The following is an 18,234-nucleotide window of genomic DNA, read 5'->3' on the forward strand; positions in this document are numbered from 1 at the left end:
ATTGTTCTAATTACAACAAGCATAGTTTGGGCCCCCTATGTTTTGCTTTCCGAATGTGTGTCATTGTGTTCGTGGCCTCTGCTCCACAATGGTGTGTCCAGAATGTTGTCTTGAGGGCTTTGTTGTCCAGTGGGCTCACACGAAAACTGTGAGGCCATTCGATGTGAGAGAACCCCTTCGGATGATGATGTTCCATCATTTGTTTATTTAACTAAGTAATGGGTTTTCTGCATTATAGAGAATGTGAAGAAACAATGTGGTATCTCTGATTTATTGCATGTAACACTGCTCCCAACCCATAGGATGTGTTTGTTAATTTCATGCAGACTTGTTTTACTTTCTCTTTCTTTTGCCCCCTAGAACTGAAGCGCATTGTTCAGTTGGACCTGGACCTCAAATTCAGAGGAAACATCAGAGACCTCTTCCAAGAATTTAACCATTTCCCTGCTGAGGCTGTCATTGGAATTGCACGTGAAATGCAGCCGGTTTACAGGTATCTGACTCAGCTCTGTGTACAGTAAAGTAATTGTGTTCACTGTTCTCACATTTATATGCTCCTTGTCGATAAATCTGGTGCACTCATACCAAAAAGTATGAAAAGAAGTGCTACACGATATATCGGTACCATATCGGTTGATGCTGAGACTTTTTTGTTTGTTTGTTTAATTGGTCGGTATTGGTCAGAATTGGATATTTAATTGTATATTTCCCCAATTTATACATTTTAGATGACCTTTGCCATCATCTAACATTAGCTTAAAGTAAATCTTTAAAAATGTTAGGATTTTTATAGTTGTTATGTAAATAAAATCTCTAAATGAATATCGTTTTTTGATACTCTATAATGAAATGTTAATTTTAGTGTTTATTATTTTATAAGATAGAATTTTAAGAAAATAGAATTTGAATACCTGCAATTTATTGGTTATCAGCTATAACTTGAAAATATTTAAATATACGATGCATATTTTAGTATTATTTATATACTATTATTATTTATAAATATTTGTAATTTTAATTCAGGTTTTAGTAATTTTGGTGCCAATAGCCTTACGGTTAGTGCGCCGACATACAGCACAATTGTGCTCACGGCGACCCGAGTTCGAAACCCGGCTCGTGGTCCTTTGCCCCTCCCGCTCCCCTCTCTCTTCAAAAAAATACTTTCCTGTCTACTCTACACTGTCCTTTCCAAATAATAATTACAAATTTAGTAATTTTGTGCTTTTTCATTTTTATTAGCTTTTATTTTTATTTCTTTTTAACTTAACTTTACTTAGTACTTCAACTTAAACATTAAGCTTAAAAGTTAGTTGCCAAGACAACATTCCTATTTTTTTTTTTTTTTTTTTTTACTTTTCATTTAATATTTGTTTTATTTCAGCCTTATTTCACTTACCAAAAACAATTTTAATAGTTTCAGTTAGCAATAACAAGAATGGTACTTTTCGAATAAAAAGTACTGTAATACCAGCTTGTTTTGTGTTTTACATTGTAATACCATGGTCACCATGGTAGTACAATGGTATTCTTTGAAGGTCCATGTAAATATTATGGTACATGATCATTTAGCACCATGGTATATTTCTAAATGTTCTAACATTACCATCTGATACACTACCATTTTATTATGACAGTACTGTTTTGTGTCTTTTAGGCAAGTACTATAGTATTCTATACTCCATACTATAGTATATGTACTGTATATATATCAAACCTGTAAAAGAAATAGAGGTGCACATTTATTTGCTTCTAAGTTTAGAAAAAGGCTGACAAAATAGCAAAGTCCTACTGTACAAATTGATCAAAACAGCTTTTCCAAAGTCTGAAAGAGACTCTGGACAACAGAATGTGGAAATGGTCAATGCCGTCAGTCTTGTGGCCTGGCAAAGGCAAGCTGGGCCTGAAACTAGGACGCATTTGGAACCGAATAGAGGTGGAAGCCTTTTCACAATGTTCTCCAAGAGCCATCATGTGACTAGAGCTTTCAGGAAACCGTTTCTAATAGCTCCAGTGTTTAGCCTCCGAAACATGAGGAGGAAGCTCAGATTGGTGATAGGAATTCACAAAGGAGGCTGTTTTTTCTTTTGCTTTCTGTGAGTGTGTTTGTGTGATTTCTCTGTGTGTCTATGCATGAGAGAGGGAAAGACTGTAGGGGCTTGTGGACTTCAAAAACCCCACAAACCCTACATTGATGTTGTGCCTCTATTGAAGCAAGGCGGCTTTTTTTAAACAGACTTTCCTATAGTTGATACATCATTCAGCTTACTTAAACAGACACAAATGTGCTAAAACAGCTTTGATTACCAGGATCTTTAACCAAAAAGGGTCAAAACTGACATGATTGAGTATACAAGCATGGTTTATCAGATTAATGTTGTTGTTGATTAATGAGCAATTACCATAGTACTTTAAGGGTCAACACTAGATGGCACTGTAGTCACCGCTATTCTGTTGTTGAATGTTGCTTTCCTATATTCCCATCAGACCTGCCTCACCTCAGTCCGGGCAAGCAAGTCAAGTCCTTGTATAAGAAACTAGCAAATCATAGCAAGTACATCTCTATGTTAAAAGAATACTTTACCCAAAACTTTGCCATATTTTACTCTCATTTGTGGTTTCAGCACGTGTTTTTTCTTCTTTCTTGAAAACATACTAATATAATTGTATAGTAATCCAAAAAAGAGAAAAATGCCCGTTAAGTTTCTTGAAGCAGTACGGCAGCGTTGCAAAGCTTTCATGTAATTTTTGAACTGTTTCTTTTAAGTAATTAAAAAAGTTCTCTACAGTTAGCTGGTCATTAAATAAACTGACAGCATGGTCAGGAAACAAATGTGAAGCTTGTTACATTGTGATTTAGTTAAGATATCTCTTATGTAAGAAGAAAGGGAATGTGTGAAAGATATGAAAGAAACTAGCTACACTGTCATTTAAAAGTTTGGGTTCAGTAAGATTTTATTTATTTTTTTCATTTGCAAGGATGCATTCAAAAGTGATAGTTAAGGCATTTATAATGTTGCAAAAAACTTCTATTTCAATAAAATAATGCTGTTCTTTTCTTTAATACAACTTTCTATTCATCAAAGAATCCTAAAAAAAAAAAAGTTTCATGGTTTCCACAAAATATTAAAGTAGCGCAACTGTTTTCAACATATAAATAACAGGAAATATTTCTTGAGCATATTAAAATGATTTCTGAAGGATCATGTGACACTGAGGACTGGAATAGTGATGCTGAAAATTCAGCTTTGATCACAGCAATAAATTGCATTTTAAAATGTATATTAATAATACAGTTATTTAAAATTCTAAAAAAAAAAAAAAAAACTTAATATTACTGCTTTTACGGTATTATTTATTAAATAAATGCAGCCTGATTGAGCATAAGACGCTTCTTTATAAATAAATTTAAAAAAAAGAAGACAAACATCAAACTTGGTAAGAACTGAGTTTGATGAGCACTGTAGTCGGTTGCGTCAAATGATTATACAGTGGTGTGAAAAAGTGTTGGCCCCCTTCCTGATTTTTTATTTTTTTGCATGTTTGTCCCACTTTAATGTTTCAGATCATCAAACAAATTTAAATATTAAACAAAGATAACACAAGTAAAAACGCCATGCAGTTTTTAAATGAAGTTTTTTTATTATGAAGGGAAAACAAAATCCAAACCCACATGGCCCTGTGTGAAAAAGTGCTTGCCCCCTAAACCTAATAACTGGTTGTGCCACCCTTTGCAGCAACAACTGCAATCAAGCGTTTGCGATAACTGGCAGTGAGTCTTTCACATCACTGTGGAGGAATTTTGGCCCACTCTTCTTTACAGAATTGTTTTAATTCAGCCACATTGAAGGGTTTTCGGGCATGAATGGACTGTTTAAGGTCATGCCACAGCATTTCAATTGGATTTAAGTCTGGAGTTTGATTTGGTCACTACAAAACCTTAATTTTGTTTTTCTTGAGACATTCAGAGGTGGACTTGCTGCTGTGTTTGGAATCATTGTCCTGCTGCATAACCCAAGTGCGCTTGAGCTTGAGGTCACAAACAGATGGCTGGATATTCTCCTTCAGGATTTTCTGACAGAGAGCAGAATTCATGGTTCCATCAATTATGGCAAGTCATCCAGGTTCTGAAGCTGCAAAGCCTCGGACCATCACACTACCACCACCATGTTTGACTGTTGGAATGATGTTTTTTTTAATGAAATGCTGTGTTGGTTTTACGCCAGATGTAACGGGACACACACCTTCCAAAAAGTTCAACTTTTGTCGCATCAGTCCACAGAATATTTGCCCAAAAGTCTTGGGGATAATCAAGATATTTTTTGGCAAATGTGAGACGAGCCTTTTTGTTCTTTTTGGTCAGCAATGGCTTTTGCCATGGAACTCTCCCATGGATGCTGTTTTTGCCCAGTCTCTTTCTTATTGTTGAATCATGAACACTGACCTTAATTGAGGCAAGTGAGGCCTGCAGTTCTTTAGATGTTGTTCTGGGTTCTTTTATGACCTCCTGGACGAGTCGTCTTTGTGCTCTTGGAGTAATTTTGGTTGGCCAGCCACTCCTGGGAAGGTTCACCACTGTTCCAATTTTTCTCCATTTGTGGATAATGGCTCTGACCATGGTTTGCTGGAGTCCCAAAGCCTTAGAAATGGCTTTATAACCCTTTCCAGACTGATACATGTAAACTATTTTGTTTCTCATCTGTTTATGAATTTCTTAAGATTGCGGAATGATGTGTTGCTCTTTAAACATGCTTCACTTTGTCAGACAGGTTCTATTTAAGTGATTTCTTGATTCAACAGGTCTGGCAGTAATCAGGCCTGGGTTTGGCTAGTGAAATTTAACTCCGCTTTCTAAAATAATGTGGCTAATCACAGTTCTTTCATGATTTAATAGGAGGGGAAAAGCACTTTTTCACACAGGGCTATGTGGGTTTGGATTTTGTTTTCCCTTCATAATAAAAAAACTTCAATTAAAAACTGCATTTTGTATTTACTTGCATTATCTTTGTGTAATATTAAAATTAGTTTGATGATCTGAATCTTTTAAGTGTGACATATGCAAAAAAATGTAAAAATCAGGAAGGGGGCCAACACTTTTTCACACCACTGTATATAGTTTAGTGTCATTATAGTCAATTTTAATTCAGAATTTTGCAATCAGCCAGTCATAATCAAGTATTTCAGAGAGCAGTGTCAATTGTAGAATGTCAGTTTAATTGATTTGACCTTTGCTTACCTAGTGTCAGAAGTTCTTTATTGTCTTCATTCACCCATGCAAGCATTTTGAAAACAAATGTTTTTCCAGTACATTTTTCAACTGTCTGTTCACCGTTTTGAAGTTTGAAGAGTGTCAGGGAAGTCAGCAGGCGTTCAGCTGTGTGAAGAGCTAGTATAATTTCTGGATAAAAGAAATAAGCTATGCTGATGGAAAAATAGTCCCTGTGAGAGTTTTTTTTCCCCTTCACAACAGAGTGCAGGTTTTCCACAACAGTTCTCTGACTACGCTCACACAAAACCACGTAAACAATTGAGAAGGAAATAAAAGCGTAATCTGCAATTGGGGTATCTGTGGTGCAACATCAGCAGCAGCAGCAGCGCTGGGGTTTGTTGATAACATCTAACACCTGTGCCAGCACAATGACCCACTAGACCGCTGTAATTAACTTTGAACTCTTTTCCAAGCCTTCTGCCCGACTGGCACAGGCCTTGCGCTTTGTTTGCGATGCTCCCTAGGCTCCCAAAGACCTCTCTTTTCCACTGATGCAGCATGTTTGGACGCCTCCTGGCTCTGAGGTGCGTAGTTCTTTCAGTGTTGTTGCATTAGTCTCTCTGCAGCTGAGGCAGAAAGAACACACAGCAGGGCTGAAGATAGATACCGCTGTTTCTCTCCTGAACACTTCGTTAGCTGGTGAAAAGCTATTTTATCTAATGAAGTGCGACTTTAGAAACAAATGATAAGCCAGACTTTTAAGCTGTGGTGGGTGTAACTATTTTGAGGTTCCTTTCAGAAAGTCTTGCTCATCGGTTCAATTGTTTTGCTAGTTGTCTTAGATTTTCCACTTGACGTAAGCTGGTTGTCATTTATCCAGAGGAACTTGAAGCAATGTGAAAAAGCAAAAAGCTTTCCAAAACATCAATGATTAGTATTTTTGTCTTGTTTATGGGTAATATATACAGTAGATCGATTACTAACAAATTGTAGTCCGTTACGAACTACATGACAAATTGTAGTCATTAACTTAATCCGTTACATTACCCAATTTAGGAAATATAATCAGACTACTTTTTGGTTACTTTTTTTAAATAGGGTAATCTTGTACCATATTGATATAAAAATACAAAGAATAAGAAAATATATTCCATTCGTTATAATTAACAACATGAAGTGCATTAAACATTACATTACATTAAGGTTTGACATAATGACGTAATCTCACACTTAGAGATACATTTACTTGTAGAATGCATCTGAAATTGTCCTTGTTTATATTATTTTATGCAAAACTACATTTTACTTGCATTATTTTTAGGTATTGTATCATTAAAATTAGTTACTATTTAACAATGTATTATTATTATTGTTGTTACTATATGTATACTTGTTGCTTATAAAAATATAAATAATTTTACTAAATTCATTTACAGATTCTTTTTTTTTTATTTGTATCTTTTATTTGCAGTGTAAAAGCCATTCCTGAATTCATACTTCCAATTGGATTGAACCTACAATCTTTTGCTTACTGTACCAGACCTTTAAAGTCAGCATGAGACAATATTTACTATGCATTTTTCTTGTGTAATTTGGTATACAAGATATTCAGTTAGAGAAATCAGAACTTCCGTGGGCTCATTACCGTAAAATTGAGTCAGGCAATAGTTACTATGCCACGCCACCCTAGAGTCTGCTGAAACTTAATGCTACTTTTTGGGGAGATTTATCATATTTAACTCATATTTTGGTTGCCTGTATGGAATGTATGAAGCAGGGCAGAAAAAGCTGAGTGGAATTTGAAGAGGTGCCAGATTTCAGGCTCACTGGAGCACTCATATCTCGGCATTGAGCCTCTCCCTTCCACCAGCCTCTGTCCGGACCAGGGCACAAAATGGTGCATGGCAGCGTGCCAGCGGTCTGGAATCCTCGCTGAGCGCACGGCTCCAAATGAGTGCAAGCACCAAGCTGGGAATTGTCTAATCGGATTGAGAGCTTCAATACGTCAACAATTACACACACCCTTTACCTCCCTGTGCAATTCAAACATAAATGGTGATTTGTTTATGTGTATTTATTGCTTGGCCTGAAGGATAGTTGTTCTGAGCAGAGAAGTCTTTATAAACAAACCGTGAAGACCTTTGCAGTTTTGAGACTGCCTTGATTTGGTGCAAGTGTGCAACATTGCAAGATCATGTTTTGATGTTGTCGATATGTGGTTTCTTTCGACCAGCAGATGAGGTCTGTAGACATCTGTCTCAATAACCAAAGGTCTTCCTCCAGCTGTGTGTGGTGGTTTTACTGCACATTCTGCACACACAGATTTCACGCTATGGCTGCATATTAAATTGCACCATTTGCTCTTGAAATGAAAATCCCCTAATCTGCTAAGTGTAATATTTGAATATTAAAATCTCGAGAGAGAAACTGAGGTTAAAGTACAGATAAATGGAGTGTAGAGGACTGCAAACAATGCAGATCTGTGTTGACCATTTTAATGTGATTTAAACTAGCAGTGGAAGAAAAGCGGTAATGGCTTTTGCCAGTTACCATTGTGTATGTATTTAGGGGCTGTGTAATTTTGCTATTTTTCATGAAAGTTTTCATAATTTTCATGATTAATTGTTCAGCACAGCCATTATTTTTTTTGGTTCTTGATTAAATGCAGTTAATCATACACTCCATTTCAAGTCATTTTGGCTAGAAGTTTTAGTTAAATAAGTGATTTTTAGATACTGAAATAGTACTAGATGTTCAGGATACTCAAACTGAGTTCTAACATATTGGAGACCTTTATGTCTGACAGAAGGCATTTTTTCTACTCTCATTGTGCGCACATCCTATTCAAAACACAAACACGGTAGGTCAGGACTTAAAGGCTGTTTGTAAGCAAGTGTCTCAGGGGAAGCAGGATGCCTCGTGCTAAACGTGCACAAGAATGTTTGACAACACGTTGTGAGCCCAGAAGAGCCTCATGCAAACAAAGCATAGAACAGCTCTGCTGTGCTGGAATTCATGCATATGTGACAGAGAAAGACCGTTAACCCAGACAGTTGGCTTTGAGCTCTTGATTTTGTTTTTTGCAATTTATAGTCACGGCTAAAGGATTTATGGTAACACTTTAGTATAGGGACAGTTCTCACTACCTACGTCATTTGAAGTGGATCAAAACCTTCATCAAAGATGTCCTAAAACCTAAAATCAAAATGCGTTCTTGTCTTATTGGCTGTTTATTGATACTTATAAAGCACATATTCTGCATGACTATATTCTACATCTATAATCCTACCCAGTACCTAAACTTAACAATTACCTTACCAACTATTAATAAGCAGCAAATTAGGAGTTTAATGAGGCAAAAGTCATAGTTAATGGTTTGTTAATAGCGAGAATTGGACACTAAAATAAAATGTGACCAAATTTCTAATATAGCACCACCTCATATGCCTTTGAATTTTATCACAGTTAGCCTTCTAGATCATAAAAGGAGAAAAATATTCATTAAAATTGTATTTTATTAAGCAAAATACATTATTTTTATTTTTTTTAAATGTTTTTTTTATTTTTTTATAAAGAAGCCTTTTGTTCTCACCAAGGCTGATTTCCAACTTTTCCAACAGTCTTTAAAAATAAAACACATTCATTAAATATGCATTATATAACACATTATATTGATTAATTGTTTTGTTTAAGATGGCCTTTTAACTTTGGCATTCTTACTTGTAAAATTCTTTTTTTAATAAAACAAAGCTAGCATTTTTACACTGTTGCCAGGCACAATTTGTAAGAGAGGTGTCCTCATGTCCTGTCAGAAATGCTTTGGGATGTCCAGTGTGTTCGGTCTTGTCTGGCGGTGTTCTTTTTGAACCGTTTTCACTGTCACAGAAGCTTTTGTGCCAGTATTCGCCGTTCTGATCTTACCACTGCTAATGATGTTGCTGTGTGTGTGCATACTTGTCTGGGAGAAGCCCCTGGTGTTTTGTTGATGAGCACTTGTCCAGCATCTATCGTTTAAGCTGTGTTTTTGTGTTATTTTCTCTGCTGTGAGCTGTGAAGGGCCTGTCTGCATTAATTACAACAGCAGCAGCGTATCCTGTCTTTAGACTACCATTTAAGGTGCTGTCAGTCTGTGTTACTTTACACATGTTCAGTCAAACACAATTAAACCTCTCAACTTCATAGCCTATGTTTACTTCTTCCCAACCACCATGACTAAAGATTGTTTTTCCAGCAAGGAATGGAAGCATCAGACTGAAGAATTTTGCAATGTTTGCTCAAGCACAAAACAAATCTGCTGCAGCTGGACGTGGTTTGTCATTAATCTCAGCATGTGTAGATTTGGCTGTTCAGTCCGACTGTCCGGGATAACTGGAATTCCTGCTCGTCTGATGAAGGTTTCCCATGAAGTGTCTAAAAAAAAGTTTTTTTTATTGTTTTTGTTTTATGGTCACAATCATTACAATAAATTATTACTATTTAAGCTATGAAAATCTAAAGAGAATCTAAAAAATTATTTTGGTATTTTTGTGTGAAGATTAATTATATACACTGTAAAAAAAAAATATTACTGTGATAAACGGTAAAAAAACTGTGAAAATGCTACAGTAAAAACCTGTTAAATGGTTAACGGTAAGTTCCTGTAAAATTTACAGGGGAAAACCGTAAACTGACGTTCACAGAATTCCCTGCGTTGCATTTCAAATTCTGTTTGAATTTGATGTTTTTTCTTTGAAATAACTGTTTCTTCTTAGTTTTTTCTTATCAGTTATGTTTATTAGGGTTGTATGTTACATCTAATATTGTTAAATTAATGTTTATCGCATATTTCAGTTTAATGAGTCTCACCATGATGGTGTTTAGTGCTTGTGTGAATGACACTGTGCACCTTCTATATATGTTATTAGTTAAAACCTAAAATGTTGTTACCGTATTTTCTACGGTATTTTTTTTACAGTGTACATTTTTACTCACATTGTGACTGTCCCACTGTCATTTTCACTACAAAAAACTTCTGTGCCTAAAACTTTTTTTTAATTATTTTATTTTTTTTAAAGTTAGCATGCTTGCTAAGAAGACAATAGTGAGGTGTTCAAAATATTGAACAAATTAATGTCAATATCACTTTGTAACAGGGTAATCATATTGTAAACCATAGAATTTTCCATTAATGAACTGTATGAAAACACATTAAGAATAAAATCACGGATTGATAAATATGACATAGTAATATGACTTATGACTTTTTACTCTGAAGTTCACATAAGTCAAAATTCTGAGAGAGTCATAATTATGATATAAAAAGTCAAATTTATGCCAATTCTGATTTGTCATAATTCCTGTTTATTCATAATTATGAGACAAGAAGTTAAAGTAATGAGATACTAATTCATGATGTGTAATAATTTTGATTCATCTAAATATGAACAAGTCAAAATTACGACAGTCAAAACTATGAGATACTAATTCATATTTGTGAAATGACCTTTTGTCTCAAACTTGAATTAATATGATTTAATATCTCAATTTTGAATTTTCTGATTTCGATATAAATTAGTATCTCAAAAGTCAAAATTATAACAAGACATTGTGAAACTAATTCATGTTTATGATGTACTTTTTGCCAATTTTGACTTATCATAAACATTAATTTTTACCTTTGAATTTTGACCATTTTCATTCCATAAATATCTAATTTTTTGTAATTATTATGACCACCAAATCATGATTTTAGTTTTCTTATGTGGTGGCAATGAGCTTCCTATGAAAGCCGTTTCTGCCACTGAATAAAAAAAAAACATTTTTCTGACATTTCCAACAAACGAGACAGGAGAGTAGATTAATGTTAGTGGACTTGAACATGATGTGTATTGACATCTTTCCACGTTGAAACAGTACTTTCTGATGTTCTTTTTATCTTTATTTTCGTGGTATAACTGGTAAAGAGGAAGAGAATGATCTGTTCACGTGCCAAGATAAAGATCGCAATTCTGACTTTTTTTCTCGCAATTTCGAGTTTATATCTCGCAATTCTGACTCTCTTCTTGCAATTCTGACTTTCTCTTAATTGTTGAATTGCAAGCTATAAAGTCCAAATTCACGATTGCAAGATATAAACTTGCAATTCTGAGAAAAAAAAAGTCAGAATTGAGGGATGTAAACTTGCAATTGCAAGAAAAAAATTCAGAATTGTGAGAAGTCACATTAACTTTTTTATTTTTTTATTCAGTGGTGGAAACGGGCTTCCATAGCTTCCATACTGCTGTTGGACATTGTTATTTGACAAAGTAAACTAGAGAGAATGTTAAAAGTTTAGGAAGGGAATCCGGAGTAATACCTTTTAGCCAAATGAGTGTTAAAAGTCTGTGCGGTTGCATGTACCAAATCAGCTCAAAAGGGAATTGTATATAAATAATTACAATTAATTATGATTAATCACAAGTATTTATATCGGCTGACAGTAATAACTGTAGCAGAATTAAATTGCCATCAACTGATCTGTTTGTCCAGCGAACATTCAGTGTAAGTTCATATCAACTCTAAGAAAGGATATTTTCTTGGCCACAGAAAACACTTTCCTAAGTATTAATGCATTAGAGCATGTAGTAAGGATCAAAAATCGTAAAGGGCATTAATTTGCAAGGCAGAACCAGAAACTCATGTAATTTGTGCACACAACTTTTATTAACTAAACGCTAACGCTAACTCACGCGTATATACAAAAGGGGAGTTAAAGTGGATGAATGAAGCCATTAGAGAAAACCGAGAAAGCAGTTATGGAAAGAGTCAGTTAACCACCTGAGTAAAACCATCAGCACCGTTTATAACGGGGTCTATAACTTATACTAAACCTCTGTTTCATTTAGTTAAATGTACAATACTTGCATTGCCTTGGTTGTTGACCTAGTGTCTGGATGCAGTCTCGGATGAAAGTTCTGATGGTTTGAAGGTTTGGTGGTGTTAGAGTTCCTCAATTTATGACCCTTTGTCCTTTGAAGTTGATATACAAACTATTAAAGATTCTTAGAATACTAATATATGCTGCATAGGTATCAACATAGAATATACACTCTCAATTAGATCATCCGGAGACGGATTGATAGAGACCAAACATGGTATAAGTGAGGTGATATTAACTAGTGATCTATCATAAGCATGCATAAAACAGTATACAATACACAAAACCATATACAAGGAGGTAGTAATCATACATAAAGACATGGGAATATGCAGGAAAGTCATAGAAAAATTTTTCTATGAATTAATGAAAGAAGTCATTTCCTATAGCAGTATGTGTTGGTTTTAGAGAGAATTGAGTAGGGAGGAAGATTCTCTCTACATACTTTTAGGTCGTAAAGTTTATCTGGCCTGGCTGAAATGTTCTGGTTGTCATGGTAACCGTTGGCCTGGAGTCATTCACAGATATACTGGCACCCAGTATGTGTATTGGGTGAGGGGTCTTTGTCTGTTTGTTAATCTAATGACTAATTTGATTTGTTAAATCAAATGAAAAATTGTGTCTGATTGGTCCAAATGCTACATGCATAATTGAAGAAACTGTGCATAGGTAAAGCATCACCCATATATTTTATATGTAGGCTAAATTTGCATGCTAATATGCACTGAGCCGGCCTGTGTGTTATGTTGTTTTTCTGATGTGGTCTTATTCAGATTCCAGGCAGTCTGTCAAACCTACTTCTACATGAAATGTGAAGAGATCAGAAGCTTTATTTTTCTAGTATCAGTGTTGTGATGACGTAAGAACATTCATTGGAGCCATACCAGTCGTTAAAATGTTCCATTTTCCTTCTTCCTCCTCCTCAGGAGTTGTGAGCATATGCCAGGCTTTTTTCTTTCAGGACAGGAAGTGATTGCAGAAGCAGCCAGGCCTTGTTGTAGTGCTGACAGGACTCCAGTCTATACAAACTGATTTCTATCAGGACTCGCATGTAACCAGAGGGCTTTGTCCAGCCTCGGGGTCTGCAAATTAAGACCCGTGTCCAGTCCATAAACAGTCTGGCTCCAGATCTACGTCACTTACTGCATCTGTGCCCATCCTGCTCTCACTTACTGTATTTGGCACCACGTCATTACCGCTGTTTTTTCCCTAGTGATCTTCCTCTCTCTGTTCTTTCTCTGCTTTGAGCTTTAGCATTGTTTGGAAGGTACTCTTGCTCTCCGAACCAGTTATCCTGACAAAAACATCTCAGGACTTTTGATGAATTGTGTCTGGATGTCAGCTGAGATATTGCAGAGACGTTGGTGCCGTACCATCAGGGAACATAGGGCCCCATGAAATGCATTTTATTTCTTCTCACATTCTGTGGTTTCTATTTAATATTCCTGGATTCCATTTGAATGATTTTATATATATTTTTTTAATGATCAAAAAGGATGTAGTCAGTTGAATTCATCAAACATTGTACTGTAGCAATATATTTCTATCATAATTTCTTAAACCTAACCAATTTAAACCATAATTTTGTTTTGTTTTGGTGAGTGGGGAGTAGGAACATGACTTAATTTTTAAATATGTAAATTGTTAAAATATGTATTTTTGTGGTTTATTAGTCACAGAAATATATAGATAGGTAGATACTGTTTTTGCGGTTTAATGTTCACAGAAACTAGTTTATATCAGGATATGATTAAGTTTACAGCCCTAATTTTGATTTATTCATCCAAATTTGGCAAATTTCATGTTATTCAGTACATTCTTTTTATTTTTTTGACTCAATTCTGCAATTCTCACCACTTTTTCCTGCATTAGAGAAATTTTTTGGGGGTACTGCTGTTTAGCTATGAGCCATGTGCATTCAAGGAGTGTTATTATGGAAATACCATCCGACACCTTTAAGAAATCTCTCATTGTTTGTTTCTTGCCTTGATTTAATCAGACTTTTATGCCAGAACTCATGCAGGTTTTCATGAGTATTCATTTCCCCTGTTTTTGCTCCATCAGGCTCGTATCTTTCCTGTCTGTGTCTCCCTCGTTATCTTCCCCTCCAGTCATTCTTTTCCTCTGTCCCACTTAGTTCCTGACATCTAGAGCTGAGTGTTGATGGATAGGGCTTCCCGTGGCCTCGTTCAGCAGTTGCCAACAGTGATGAAATGCTCATCTTTGATGATGCATTAAAATTCTGCTGGCTTCTCAGAGCGCCATTTTTAATATTTCACAAACCCATTGCATAAGATCACTCTTCCTGATTCTGTTCACATATTTGAAGGGAATTCCAGCCGCTCTGATCTTTGCTTACCAGACTGATTTAATAAAAAAATGATCTTTCGTTTTGTTTTGTTTTTTGTTGGTGTTGTTTTGTAGGTACCCTGAGATTAAAAGGATAAGTGCAAGCATTATGTCTTTTAAGCAATAGTACAAAATTGTATTTGAGTGCATAATCATTATCATGACGCTCACAATGACGCTGCTAGAATATCAATTTCTTTTCTCTGTATCATAGATCATAGCAGATCAGATAACAGTATTCAGCTTTGAACTTCAGCCAAGGGCTTTGTCAAGATTAAAAGTTGCATGCTGCATTTCAGCAGTCAGCAGGCAGTCAACTTTTGAACTTTGGTTCCTGTTCCCAGAGGTTATCATCATCATCATCATCATCATCATCAACATTTTGGTACTGTTGTTGGAATATGTATGTTTGCATGGCACAAGAGCAAAATTAATGAAAAATTACAACGAAGGATTGTTCGAATGGTGGATAAAGAACCTCGATTAACTCCCAAACAAATTCAAGCTGATCTGCAGACACAGGGTACAACAGTGTCAGCTCGCACTATCCATCGCCATCTGAATGAAAAGGGACGCTATGGTAGGAGACCCAGGAGGACACCACTCCTGACACAAAAGCATGAAAAAGCAAGACTGGAGTTTGCCAAAACTTATGTGACAAAACCACAATCCTTCTGGGAGAACGTACTGTGGACAGAGTAGAGCTTTTTGGTAAAGGACATCATGGCACTGTTTACAGAAAAAGAAATGAGGCCTTCAAAGAAAAGAACACAGTCCCTACAGTCAAACATGGTGGCGGTTCAAAGATGTTTTGGGGTCGCTTTGCTGCTTCTGGCACTGGATGCCTTGACTGTGTGAACGGTATCATGAAATCTGATGATTACCAAAGAATTTTGGGGTGCAACGTAGTGGCCAGTGTCAGAAAGCTGCATCTCCACCAGAGGTCATGGGTCTTCCAGCAGGACAATGACCCGAAACACACTTCAGAAAGCACTCAGAAATGGTTACAAACAAAGTGCTGGAGAGTTCTGAAATGGGCAGCAATGAGTCCAGATCTGAATCCCATAGAACACCTGTGGAGAGATCTCAAAACAGCAGTTGGGAGAAGGCATCCTTCAAATCTGAATGACCTGGAGCAGTTTGCAAAAGAAGAGTGGTCCATAATTCCAGTAGAGAGGTGTAAGAAACTCATTCATGGTTACAGGAAGCGTTTGATTTCAGTTATTTTTTCCAAAGGGGGTGCTACCAAATATTAAGTTAAGGGTGCCAATAATTTTGTACAGTGCATTTTTTTGGGTTCTGTGTGGAATTGTATCAGATTTGACATTTCTTCTGTTTTTTTTGTGTTGTTCCAATGCAAACAAAAAACCATGCGAGTACCAAAACATTTGCAACTGCAACAGTTTTCTGAGAGAAGGGTTGCATTTTCATTTTTTATCAGGCTCCTATATTTATGTTCAGTTATTTCACTTTAATTGCGTAGAAAAGGACCTATACATTGCTATTAGAGAAAAATTACTGAACCTAAACATAAGCAGCCTAATAAAAATGCTCATTTTAGAAGAAAATTTCAGATGGCATTTAGGGGCTTTTGCATCTGAACTCTTCATATACATGTATATATGTATGTGTGTGTGTGTGTGTGTGTGTGTGTGTGTGTGTGTCACATTGCATAGAGAATCAAAACGGCTTGCCTTGTGAGACTGATTTGATTTAAAGAGGATGAAAAAATGAGGACTGCGTGGATTTTTATCATTGTAGGGTGGTTGTGTATTTATGTCCAAACACCATATAAAAGTGGATTTTGCATAATAGGTGCCCTTTAACAGATCAATGTCTTGGCAGAAAATTGCCTTTTCTGTTTTTCTTCAGACTTTTACTCTACAGTGTTCATAGGCATTATGAGAGGGCATTTGGAGATGACAGCATTGTTTTCGTTTCTGAACTTGTTTTTGGCATACAGACTGTGAATGTAAAACACAAAGAGCTCAGCACAGGTGGTTCTTTCATTTTTTGAGAGCTGCTTTTTGACATATTTCAAATAGGTGCTTGACTTCCTTTGCTTGAGGGCAATAGCAGATCATTTCCCAGTGGCAGGTGAATGCGGAAACTCCAGACTGGTGAGACACAGACATCCTCAAATGATTGAGGACAAATGGTGGAAAAAGATGAAAAGATGAAAGAAAGCTGCCTCAGACATTGCCTTTCAGGCTGCTCTGACTGTAAACCACCCCCTAAAGCTACAGACAATCGGATTGGAATATTTGAAAACATTTTGTTAAAGGGAGACCTATAGAGGGTATGCATTCATGTCAGGTTCCTGCTGGAACAGGCGCCCTCAGCCGGACTGAGGGTGGCAAAACAGCAGGCTCTTTTGCCACAAAAGAGCCTGCAACAAAATGATTTAATAGGAGAAACTGCGAAAACGCTAGTTAAACAAACAATTATCAGTTTAAACTAAAGGTTGTGGGACTCAATATAGTGTTCCTTACAACTTACCAAATATCCAGTGGTCCATGGATATTCACATGCAGCCAGGAATCTGGCATTTATATGTGCCCGATTTCAACGCCGGGGAAATACATAAAGCAAATTAGCCTGTGAACGCATTTTGAAATACAAAATAGGTTGGTCTAAATCCAAGTGATCACTGTTGTCAATGTCGTCATATCGTCCAGCCCAAAAAGTTTTTGCCAGTGTTTATTTAAAAACATTCAGTTATGCAGAATATAAGATGGTAAATATTTAATTGATGAGTTGTCAGCATGTAACAATACAATATATAATGGAGTCCATTTGTTTCTGTGAATTGCAGTGGTTTATTTGCTTCTCTTTTCTGTAGCTTTCGGGAGTCTGTAAAAATATACCTCAGATTTCTTGTCTCATCTATTTGTACAGTCAATCGCAAAGCTCTTTCTTGTTTTAGATGTGTTTTGTGTGTTCTGTCGCAGAATTCATGTTGAAAACCAATGCAGTCAGATGGTGGCGTCGCATGCATACCCTCTATTATGCCCCTTTTTACAATATGTAATATAAGTCTCAGGTGTCCCCAGAATGTGTCTGTGAAGTTTCAATCAAAATACCGCACAAAACAGTTATTATAACATTTTGAAAATGCAGATTTTGAGTGGAAGCAGAAACATGAATGTTTCTTTAAATTCTCTCCTGCCTCCTTTTCCAGAATAGGGCTGTGCCTTTACAGCTAGTTTCTCAGGGTACTCTGCTAAAAAAAACCAACCAAAAAAAAAACATCTGTTTGGTTTTGATTGTCATGTCTATGGTGCTGAAATCATGCGTTTTGAACCATATTAGTTTAAACTTTTGATATAGAGTTTTCTAAGTGCACACATCCGAAGCACGCGCACAGAAAGCAGCTGTCACACGCATGTGAGTACTCTTTTTCTTATTGTGCTTAAACTGTCAAGTACACACAAGTTTATATTTGTTTATGTATGTTTTACACATGAGTTACAACAGTTAGTTGTCTGTGAAGATAAACAGATGGGAAAGAAATCACATGTTTATATTAGATCTGTGTGGCAGCGTAATATACAGTAAATAGATCAATAAATCACTGCTGTCTTTCTCCTCTGAGGCTGGGACTCCAAATAGTGTTCTGTGCTCGTCAGTGCAGCCAAAGACAGTTAGCATGCTTTGCTTGAACTTTCGCCATGCATTAGAGCTGACACACCAGTGTCACTTGCGAAAACACAATGGTGGCGCCGTGGGTGGAAACGTGGAGATTATGGGCCGGTAATATTATAATGCTATACCTTTCTAGTCA

The 18,234-nt window shown here is 36.2% G+C and overlaps 1 protein-coding gene across 3 annotated transcripts in view; it reads left to right on the plus strand.

Annotated features, from left to right (window-relative positions):
• Positions 1–18,234, plus strand: part of xxylt1 (xyloside xylosyltransferase 1) — an 80,993-nt gene that overhangs the window by 25,169 nt on the left and 37,590 nt on the right. For all 3 annotated transcript variants that reach the window (XM_058791877.1, XM_058791876.1, XM_058791878.1), the window contains exon 4: positions 361–493. In XM_058791877.1, the coding sequence (XP_058647860.1) occupies positions 361–493 (133 nt within the window). The remainder of the gene's footprint in view (positions 1–360; positions 494–18,234) is intronic.

This window comes from Onychostoma macrolepis, chromosome 11, assembly GCF_012432095.1.
Source record: "Onychostoma macrolepis isolate SWU-2019 chromosome 11, ASM1243209v1, whole genome shotgun sequence".
NCBI lineage: Eukaryota > Metazoa > Chordata > Actinopteri > Cypriniformes > Cyprinidae > Onychostoma > Onychostoma macrolepis.